The sequence below is a fragment of the Lonchura striata genome, chromosome 1 (assembly GCF_050655825.1).
Source record: "Lonchura striata isolate lonStrDom1 chromosome 1, ASM5065582v1, whole genome shotgun sequence".
Classification (NCBI taxonomy): Eukaryota; Metazoa; Chordata; class Aves; order Passeriformes; family Estrildidae; genus Lonchura; species Lonchura striata.
The window spans coordinates 65266668-65277140 of NC_140703.1; the positions used below are offsets into that span (position 1 = coordinate 65266668).

The 10473-nt window shown below is 40.5% G+C and overlaps 1 protein-coding gene across 9 annotated transcripts; it reads right to left on the bottom strand.

Moving 5' to 3' along the window:
• Positions 1 to 129: 129 nt before the first annotated feature.
• On the bottom strand, positions 130 to 10309 carry CKAP2 (cytoskeleton associated protein 2). Of its 9 annotated transcripts, none has more exons than XM_021526632.4 (9): positions 10231 to 10309; positions 8622 to 8709; positions 7897 to 7972; positions 5402 to 6210; positions 4264 to 4429; positions 3579 to 3746; positions 2993 to 3065; positions 1881 to 2271; positions 130 to 1031 (listed from the first exon to the last, which is right to left on the bottom strand). In XM_021526632.4, the coding sequence occupies exons 1-9, from the start codon at positions 10289 to 10291 to the stop codon at positions 794 to 796; spliced, it is 2070 nt and encodes a 689-aa protein (XP_021382307.3). In that variant the 5' UTR covers positions 10292 to 10309; the 3' UTR covers positions 130 to 793. The 9 variants fall into 9 exon arrangements, with proteins under 9 accessions (XP_021382307.3, XP_021382306.3, XP_085434478.1 ...); XM_021526631.4 differs by having other exon boundaries at positions 7897 to 7975; XM_085578352.1 differs by having other exon boundaries at positions 9886 to 10309.
• Positions 10310 to 10473: the final 164 nt, after the last annotated feature.

Sequence of the window (10473 nt, forward strand, 5' to 3'; positions counted from 1 at the left end):
CCCGCGGGCCCCGGCGCGGCTGCGCCGCCGAGCGGGCCGCGCACACGAACGCGGGAAACGCGAGCTGCCAGAGCTCAGTGCCAAGAACATACATATAGCTTTAACCTTTAAATAAAGAACAAACACAGCTAAATTGATGAGTTTAATAAGTATACCATAATACAGACTGATGGGTTTAATAAGTATACCATAGTACGGACTAATACAAGCCAACATAAAAATAGTCACATACATAGTGTTATCAGACCTCATCTAGGATTACTTGATGATGAACAAATCTCAGTAACTAAAGAAATTAAACTCTTGTTTTGTTGAAGCAGCCCTAAAACTAGATACAACAGTTTAAATTCAGCACATACCTTAGTAGCTGCTTTCAGTTTTAAAAACTAAATCTTGTCAGAGTAGACGTTGCATTACTGGAACACCTACATTACTTTGTTTTCTTAAACTAAGAGATTGCATGTTTCTAAGGAATTAACAGGAATTGCAACCAGTAAACAGTAGGCATCAGCAATATAATACCATGAGCTACTAATATGAAGCACTATACCTAGTCCTTAATTGAAAATTTAATGAAACATAGGCAACATAAAGACAATAGTGCTTAGTCTAGTACTTAAAGCAGGACAGATTTGTTACAATTTTGAAAAGGCAGAAACTTTAAAAGTTTTATTAGTGACACAGGCAGTCCACAAAAATTAAAACAGCTTTCTCAAAGCTGCATAAAACAAGTACCCTTCAACTCTCCCTAAAAAGTATAAAATCTTTAACCCCCTCTAGCAGTAGCACTACTTTACTCTTCTATTTCAGCACTTGTTTCTTGGAGGGCATTGCTCTGTCTGTGGATAAACACAGTGGCTTTTGGCTCCAAGTCTCCCAGCTGCTCAAGTGAAGAGACACATGGATCTTGCTCTTTAACAGCATCAGGCAGCTTGAACATTTTCTCCCGAATGCGTTGAGAATATCGCAAAGGAGTTACGATTTTCAGATCTTTAGCACTGCAGTCATTTGCCTCAGGATGCATCTTCACACTTAGGAAAAGAAAACAACAAACCAAAAACATAAACATAGGCATGCCATCATACAAGTTACCTCTGCAGCAACCAGCAGAAATAGCAAGTCATGATTCCTGTTCAATTCTTTCCCATCCCCATAGCAAAAGGAAAGAGGTCCCTTTCCATTCATTCAGCTAAAACTAGATGTACAACTCTTTTCTTGGGCAAAATATTTTAACCCAGAAAACCTCCTGAAAAGAGTTCCCAAAGAGAGATTCTTTCCCATTCTATCAGGGGACACTGTTCTTCCTGCTGCAAGGGACAGTGGACAGCTGCCAGGATTCCAACCCCATCAGATGTTAAAGCTGAGCACAACTTCCTTAAGAAAAAAACTTATAGCAAAAAAAAAAAAAAAAAAAAAAAAATTAAGCATTAGTTGGTTTGTACTGAGGTTACTACCCAGGTTTTGGCCTCAAGATACAATTAAAATAATCATGACAGGCCAGCTACATCTTGCTCACTAATTCTGTGTTATGACATACAACCTTATCTACATTTGAAAAGGGGAGGAATGGAGACCTCTTTATCTAGCTCAGCATGGAACTACTACTGCCCTGCTGGCAGTAGAAGGGAATCCTAAATCTGGAATTTAGGTCTCTGCCACAAAAGTCTGGTTACTCTCTAGTGAAACATTCAAAAAGCAAAACAGTTTGGGTAAATAGAGAAAATACTTAAAAATACTTCCTTCTGAAGGAAGAGGAAGCAATCCTAAAAATGTGGTTCTTGAGAGCTTTTAACTAAGTATTCACAAATGCAGTGCCTCCCCATTTTACAGGACACAAACAGACACTACAGACTTTCCATGGTTACCTTAAGTAATCTTACCTTTCCAAATATGGTGTGGTAGGAGGGTTGCATCTCATTGAATAAGATGTGTCATTCTCTTTCTCAGGAGAATTAATTGCTTGGGCTGTATTTTTTATCCCTTCCTCCTTCTGTTCTCTTTCACATTTTCCTTTCTTTTTTGCCCGTTCTTTAGCCTTGCGCTTTTTATTCTTTTTTGGCAAGATCTCTCCTCTTTGTTTTAAGTCTAAATCAATTTCTTCTTTTTTGATAACTTCACTGCTTGTCTCTGCCTTCTTATTATCATTCTCTTCTTTTTGGTCATCATCAGGGCAGAGGTCTTTGAAGGTTTCCTGAACTAGCTCTACAGTCAAATTTGGTTCCTTGCTGACTTCCACTACCTCACTGAAATGAGCTTCTGTCACCGCTCCCCCTAAAAATGCAACATTGAAGAGAGTATACCTGCAATTAGTTACAACTAATGGGAATGTTTTTAAAGAGAACTTTTATTCTCATGTAGAGGTCCAAGATTTCAAGTAAGTGTGCACTGGAGTCTGAGCCACAATAATTTAAGTTGCTGATAATTTTAGCCACCTTTATGAACCTGCAACCTGAAAGCTCAGGCTAAGTACAACATCCTGAGAAGTCATGCTCTTCCTTTTCAAGCGAAGCAGCTCTCAACAAGTATTTTAGCCAGTTTCTGGGTTCAGATACTTACCAGGTTATGTTACATTGAAATGAAATATTTATGGCTACTTTATTTCCAAAATTAGAATATTTACAACCTTTAATTGACACTATGCCATAACACAACCAGGTTTCTGGTAGTGAGGGAGTTTGAGTCAGAAGCACTGATTTTTAGCTCACAAGAGTATTTTTATTTACTCTTTGTTTATCAGGCTGAAAAAATTGGATGACACAGCTTTTATAAAGTTTAATTAACAAGCCTGAATACAAGGGCATCTCCAATCATTTTAACATGCCCACTGTTGAAAAGTATTTGTTTGGCCAAGATTGTTTTCAAAGATAATTGAGTATAAGATGATAATGGAAAACTTTTCATGAATTAAATTTAATAGCAGTACAAATAGTTCAAACACCTTGTGTTGGCTGTCAAGTCAGACATAAAACTAGAACAGAGTACTCAGACTTACCACTGTCAGAGTTAAGAAGACCTTCAGTATTTTTGATTGTATGTACTAGTGTGTGTCGCAATTCCTCTCTGGGCTGAAAAAAAGTTGCACCGTTTTAGAAAAACAATTCCAAAATGAATTATCATCTCAGCTTATTTTAGTGGTATAATAGTTACAGGGAAAGTGAAGCAGGCCACATGATGTTCATATTACAAATTCTTTCTTTAATACTGTTCAGAGTTAAGTCAGAACACAAGTGAATACTGTATTTTCAGTATTTGGTGTGCGAAAGATGTATTTGATGCCCTGAAATCTTGTTGATATTAAAGTACAAAAATTAAGTCCATCAGTAGATGTAAAATTAAGTTCTATTTTGGGTTTCTAGTGGTACTATGATAATTTGATGATCCTAAACCTTTCTTCTTCAAATTAGTAACTACAGTGGCTACAGAGCAAACCAAATCCATTATTTTTATGGTCAGGTAGGTCATGTGTCTTTCCTCCTACTATAAAAGTATTTAATAAGATCAGAAGCAGTTATATTTTACAGGCCATACTTCCATGCCTTTCTAATTGTTAATCTCAAATTTTAATAAAAGTTGCATACCATTGCTCCTGCCAAAACAGCCTCCTCATAGACAGCAATAAGCTTTCCAAGATGGCCTGTTTGTTCAAGACGCATACAGCAGATCCAATATTTTGCAAGCTTTTTAACCCCAGGAAAACTGTGTATCAGATCTTCCAACATGGCACGTGCTTCATCACCACAATGTCCCTAAAGTCAACACAAAAGGAGATATTTAAATGCATTTGACACATTGAGGTGCTGTAGTTTTGCCGATTTTGGACTAGAAAGCCAGGGATTTTTCCTTTGGCAGAATTGTTATTCACCTATTCTTTAAAATTAGATTTATTTATATGGTATTGTAAGTAGAAGGTAAGTAGAAGTAGTAAGATGTAAAGGCATCTTCAAAACTACTGTAAACAGACTTTTTCAGAAGTATGGACAAGTTTTTGCAAATGCAAACTTGTTTTAGGTTAATTACTTCTATCTACTCTCATTACATTATAGTTCAATTACTATTATTATCATTATTGCCTATACTTATTTAGTAGCTCAGTGAGTTAGTAAAAGGTTAATTTCCTCAGCTGTTGGCAAAAGCTATGATATTGCTTAATGTGGGGAACAATTAATAACCTGTATCTGACTCACATGGGTCTAACATGCCCAGAGGATTTTCCTGCTGTCAGGACTTATATAATCAGAACTCAGTAGGCAGGGGTCCAAGTACCTGTTCTATTAACTGCAAGCATTCACTCAGAGTCTTGTTGACTTTTTCTGTATCAGCAGCAGAGAATTCTTGTTCTTCACTTTTAGACTGGGGTCCCAGAAGTGCATATATAGGAGGTCGTCTCATCACTTTTCCTCTAGATGCCCTCCATTCATCCAGGCGAGCTCTGCATTTAGGAATATTATTAGCTGAAGTGACAGATGTTTTATCACTTCTTTTTACATTGATTGACAGTAATTGGGTAAGTCATGCCAAGATACACTTTCCAGGTAGTCTGAGTAGTCTTCTTTTAATCCCAAAAGGAATAAAGCTGCTTATGAGATCTGCATGGAAATTTCAGAACTACGCATAGGTCTGCTTTAGGTATCTACCAGGTTAAAACACTTTAATCTCTTCCCTTCCAGCTGCAACAAGAGACTTAGTTTACAGGCCCTTGTTTTCAAAATAAGGTAAAAAATGCTTCTGAACTATTAATCTGTGTCACCTTCCCCCCACCCAATCCCACTTCAAACCAGAAAACTAGAAACTAATATCTTAAGACAAAGTGTGGAGAACAGCCCAAAACAACCCTATAACACAATTTATAAAATCAGAAACTGATGTGAAGTGTAATTCAGTTTTAATGTTTCATTACCACCCCACCCCCTGGACTATCAATTCTTAGTAAATGTGACTTACAAGGCACAATATGGAAATATTATATAACTTTTAGACTGTGAACCATATTCTCACCCATTGTCTATGCTGTACTCAAACTGAAAAATGTCCCTGACAAGTTCTCTCCTTCAGTCTGTAAAGATGCTCCTGCCTCAGTAATTTTTTTAAACTGTGACAAGCACGTGAAATTAATTTACAGTATATCTGTCATCCTTAAGGCTGTCACAACACTTAGACTAAAAAAACAGCTCTAACAACATTTTTTTTTAACTGCACGGGAAAAGCTGTAGGCCTGGAGAGTTCCTGCAATTGAATCCTGATTTCTCAGTTTAAGCCTTGATGCTGTACTTGGGCATCAAGTCCAAACACTTAGTTCTCTGTTTTTTAGCGTCTATACAGCAAAAATATCTCAAACTAGATATTCTTGGGGAAAAAGGCCTGAATAACTTCCAAGAGTAAGATACAACAGTAATTTAGTTACCTTCTCTCTTCTGCTGACTCTTTTGGCAGAATAGATTTTCTCTTGCCATCCATTTTAGCATTCTGTCCTGATTTTGTACCAGGAGCAAGAGAAGCTGATTTTGCTGAAACTTCTTGTCTTGCATCTGCGCTCTTCTTCACACCCTGCATTTTGCTATCAGGATTGAAAGAAGCAGCCTTCAGAGGCTGTGATCGCCTTCCACCAACCACTTTTGAGACTGTTACTTTCTTTGGTGCCACAGCAAATGTCAGCTGTTTCTTTAGACCAGACTGTGAGTTAGTAGCAGCTTTGTCAGATGGTTTGGTATGAAATGGGAGGTCACCGTTTGATTTTACAAACTTAGGATTGTTTGCGACTTTGATGGTCTTCAGAACTGTATTACAGCTTTTCATGGACAAAGAATTTGCTGCTTGTTTTGTGGCAGAAGGAAAAAGCTTCTTGTCTGGCAAAGAACTCTTTTCCCCATCAGTTTTTGCTGCTTTCCAGAAAGAATTTATCTTGGATTGGATGACTTTGCCACGATATCTGCCAAGAGCTGGTTTCTTTGGTACACTCTTACTTGCATTTTGTTTTTCTGCTGTCAAATGCCTCTCTTTAACTGTTTTTATTTCCAAGATGGCCTTGCTAAGTGGTACATGCTGAGATTTTATATCTATGACTTTATTCTCTGGAGCTTGATTTTCAAGATTACAGTTTGTCCCTGATACGTAACTTGTCAGTGGGACTGTAGAAGAGTTTAAAGTAACATTTGTTTCCGAGTTTACAGTTGATTGGTCCCATGACACTTTATCAGCATTCTCTTTATTTTCCTGAAATCAAAAGCAAATTCATGGAAATGTTAGATGTAGGTTCATGCGGCATGTTACTTGTTTCCAAAGACGCTTCCAATGATTTACAGGGCTAAAGTGCTTAAGTGCCAGTTTAAAGGTGCCTACAGAAGTAAAGTATAAATATTATTTGTCAACTATTACTGCAGAAGTCACATCAAAAATCAAATAAAAACTGCTTAAATTCTGACTTGGAAGTAAGAAATAAAACTATTAAAGCAACTTCCGGCTTTAAACTGCCCAAATTACCTACTTAGAAGAGTTATAGAGCAGAAACTTGCTTTAGGCTGTATGTAGTCAAGAGTAGTATCTGTTTGCATACCTCATCAATTAATGGCAGCACCATTCTTCCACTTAGTGTGAATAGTCTACTAACACAAGGTAGTGAGTAAAGTAGTAATTAGGGATAGAAGGACCTGCTGGCAACATCCTCTCTCCACTTCACTCCTAGGAGAAGCTACCAGAAGAGAATTTCTCTTACTATTGAGATGTAGGATGCTGCAAGTTGAGAATAGTTACATCAGTTTTACTGGCTTTACTGAAACTATTAGCTGTACGTTCTCTGCACAACCCCTTATGAAAAGCTGAATCTAGTCTTTTCTCCAAAATAGTTGCTCTACAGCAACTAATTCAGCATTGTCCAAGCAGCAGCTTTTTAAAGAGTGAAATATCCAAAGGCATGAAAAAACCATGTGAATGACACATGGAAGTCTGCAGGAGCAGACTTTGAGGAAGATGTCCTTGACCTGAAAGAAAACTCATTTTCTGGTCTGTCATTGAGGCTTAGTAGTTAGATTTGACAAAGTTTGACAAAGCCATAACTAGAGTTTGAGTGTGAGGACTTATATCAGGAAACTATGTACCTTAACTCAACTTTAAACCATACAAGACATTTATACAGAAAAATATATGTCCCTTCAAGAAACTTGTATCAGTTTTGAAGTTTAAAGTTTTTTTGCTTTTCTCCTCAAATAGCTCCACATCTCAAATCTTATGAAACCCAAACTCTAAACTATTAGGTCTTATGTCTATTTTTACCTCATCTTTTGCTGAGAACAGGTCTGGAGAAGAATCTCTATTTTGCTATTTCTAAGCAGCACAACCATTTGCATCTTAATTCCAGGAAAGTGACATGAAATGATACAACACATTCCCTTAAACTCTGATTAGGTATTGGCACCTGCTTCTGATTACCTTAGTTTTGCCAGCACACCACTGAAAAAAACGTACACACTCAACAATTCATTTTGTTAATGGTTTGGCTTTCTTTCAAGTAACAATAAACTTCTTTACTGTGACAAAAGACACTACTCAGATTTTAAATAGCTTCCCCAAAGACTCAAAATGTATCAAAAACCCCTCTAAGATTCTTGAGACATGTTATTAAAGTTGAAGCATTATTTCAGGAATAATGGTATCCTCTTTAACTCTCTCTCCTGTTGAGTATAAATTGAATATCACATGATCCATTTCCTACTATAATATGACAGCTTTCCAAGAAGCATATAATAAGCAGTGATTAAATAAAGGGCTAACAAACCACACCTCTGCACCTGCAAACGTCTCATGCTCTGGAAGTCATACAACATAAATAGATTTAAGTAAGTGGAATGTTGTAGCCATAGAAACAAAGTGCCATCAGTATTTAAGTATCAGTCAAAAACTTACCATTTCTGCCTTGGGAGATGTTGAGAGCTGTAACTTGTCTTGTAGTTTACTGGTAGTAGCTCTTCTAGTTCTGCTACTGCTTAAAAAAAAGACATCTTAAATCATGCAACAAAGGGATGTATTTTTAGAGGATGTTCACGTTTCAGTTGGTAGTCTACAGAACGTACTCGTACTGAAGCATTTCTGTTTAGCTTGCACTATTCCACCATCAAAAACAAATGTTTAAGCAACCACTGATCAGAATCCAGGCTGGAAAATATCATTTTTATACCATAAAGAGCTGTCTAATAGATGAAGCTGAAGCTCAGCTACTGCAATCATGAGAGCCCAGGCCACCTGAGACAAGTCTGAACAAGGACACATAGTTCTTACCACAATGACATGTTCCAAAGCCTTCAGTCAGGCACTAGAGAGCTGTCATCAGACTACCTAGAAAGTTACAAAACCACCAAGAGCAGTATTGTCTCCTAGCAACTATGAAAATGTATTGACAACTCAGAAGAAGAGCATCTCAGTTTAAAGTTACAAATTCAAATTCTTCCTCAGGTGCTTTGTGATGTGTTACATAAGAGACATGGCACTACTACATGTGACTGAAAATAAACATTCTAGTGAACAAGTGGTATCTTTGCATCAGAGCACTTGCAGAAATCAGCTGAGAGGAAAATGAAGGAACATTAGTGAATATGAACATAAGAGAATATAAGCAATAGCAGAAACACTACCTGATCGACGTCTGGTTTTCTTGAATGGGCACACCAGAAAAAGTCTTCTTTCTTGATAGATACTCTTCGACTTTCTGTCGTCTTTGTTCTAGCAAATTTTAAGACAGAGACTTGTTACAATTTCAGCTAAAATATTAATGCTAAACTTTCTTAGTCAAGAAGGAAATGTAGTTAGTATAGCATTGAGACATTACAAAATATAGATACTACATATTAAGAAAGCCTTAGTTTTCACATCTCAATGGCTTACACATTCTTGCATTTCTTGAGAAAGGCAGTATTCAAGGGATGGTTGAATACAAATTCACAGCTAAACAAAATGGCTGGTTTGCTCTATTAAACTCAAAGAAACACTATTTTGTAACATGAAGAAGTCAGGCTTGCTGTTATCTTCTGTATGCCTGTCCAGTATTTCACATAGTTACTGTTGGTTCAGCAAGCACACTTTTCACTTGTGGCAGTAGCAAGTATAGCATACACGAAAAAACACCATGCATTTGAACCCAACTGACCATCTGTAAAATCATTTGCTTCTCTTCTGCTCTCACTTGGACATCTAGGAAAATAGCTAGACTACATGGAGTGTTAATACCAGCATGAAGTGATCCTGTAGAGGTCCTAAGAACAGCTGTTACCGTCCCTCTGGGGATGGCGACTCCACCATCTCCCTGGACAGTTCATGCCCATGTCATATCCCCCTTTCTGTCAAGAAATTCCTCCTAATGTCCAATCTAAACGTCCCCTAGCACAGCTTGGGACTGTCCTCTTGTCCTGTCACGTCAGAGACAAGGCCGGTCCCCATCTGGCTCCACCCTCCTTTCAGGCGATTGTAGAGTAATAAGGTCTCCCCGATCCTCTTCTCCAGGCTGAGCACCCCCAGGTTCCCTCAGGCACTCCTCACAGGGCTTGTCCTCCAGACCTTTCCCCAGCTCCCTGCCCTTCTCTGGACAAAGCCACAGGAGGCAGTGCCCATTCCCTGCTTCTGAAGGACCCACCACAGCTCGTACAGAGGCGGTGCCCCTGCAGAGAGCGCGGTGTGCATCCCAGAGCCCCCCAGCACCTTCTGCTTCAAAAACGCCCACACCGCCCCTCGCACGAGCAGCGAGGCCCACCAAAGCAACTCCCTTGCTTCAACTTGCAGAAGCCGAACGCGTCAGAAAGTAAATAAGCACAAGAGTGCCGCACTTGCTGCTTTCAAGAGGATGCTCTTCACGTCACGGCGTGCTGTTTGCCATGAGGAAGGCTTCCAGCCCAGGAGCCCTACCTGGGATAGGGGATAGGATGGGTTGGGGTGGGGTCCGTACCGGCCCCAGCCCTGCCAAAGGAGAATGAAGTCTCGTCCGTCCACTCGCAAGCTCTAAGACCACAACAGCGAGCGCTGCCACCAAGACCTGCCGGGTCTCCGACCTTGCCAGAAGCACCTGCCCTCCCTCCCACTTTCCGGAGGGACCGACCGGCTCTCGCACACCCGCCGCAGCGACGCGCGAGGCGGCAACGGCGGCCGGTAACGCCCAGCGCCGCGCGGCAAGCGAGAGGGCGGCCCGCGGCGGGAGCAGCTCGGTCCCGCGGTGCCCGGTGCCCCTGTCCCCGCCAAGCGCCCCGGCCTTACCGCGGAATGCGGGCTCGGACCGGCAGCCAGCCGGGAGCTGCGGAGCCGCGCGCGCCGCCATGGCCGCCGCGCAGCGAGCGTTTGAATCGCCCGGCGCCGCCCCGATTGGCCGGCCGCGGGGCTTGAACTGGCCAATGGCGGGCGGCGCTGCCCTCCCGCCGCTCCCCAGCGGAGAACATGGCGGCCGCTGCCCGGGCCGCCGCTAGAGGGCGCGGGTCAGCCGCACACGGTCCCTGCACGCCC

What these genes read in the sequence shown, in the direction of transcription:
- CKAP2 (XM_085578405.1), bottom strand. Translation starts at nt 10,291, where the DNA reads ATGGCGGCGCGCGCGGCTCCGCAGCTCCCGGCTGGCTGCCGGTCCGAG. An exon ending in GAAAACCAGACGTCGATCAG is followed by an intron (nt 7,976 to 8,621) that starts GTAGTGTTTCTG and finishes CTTTTTTTTAAG; the next exon opens with CAGTAGCAGAACTAGAAGAG. An exon ending in GCTTGCAGTTAATAGAACAG is followed by an intron (nt 3,747 to 4,263) that starts GTACTTGGACCC and finishes TGTTGACTTTAG; the next exon opens with GGACATTGTGGTGATGAAGC.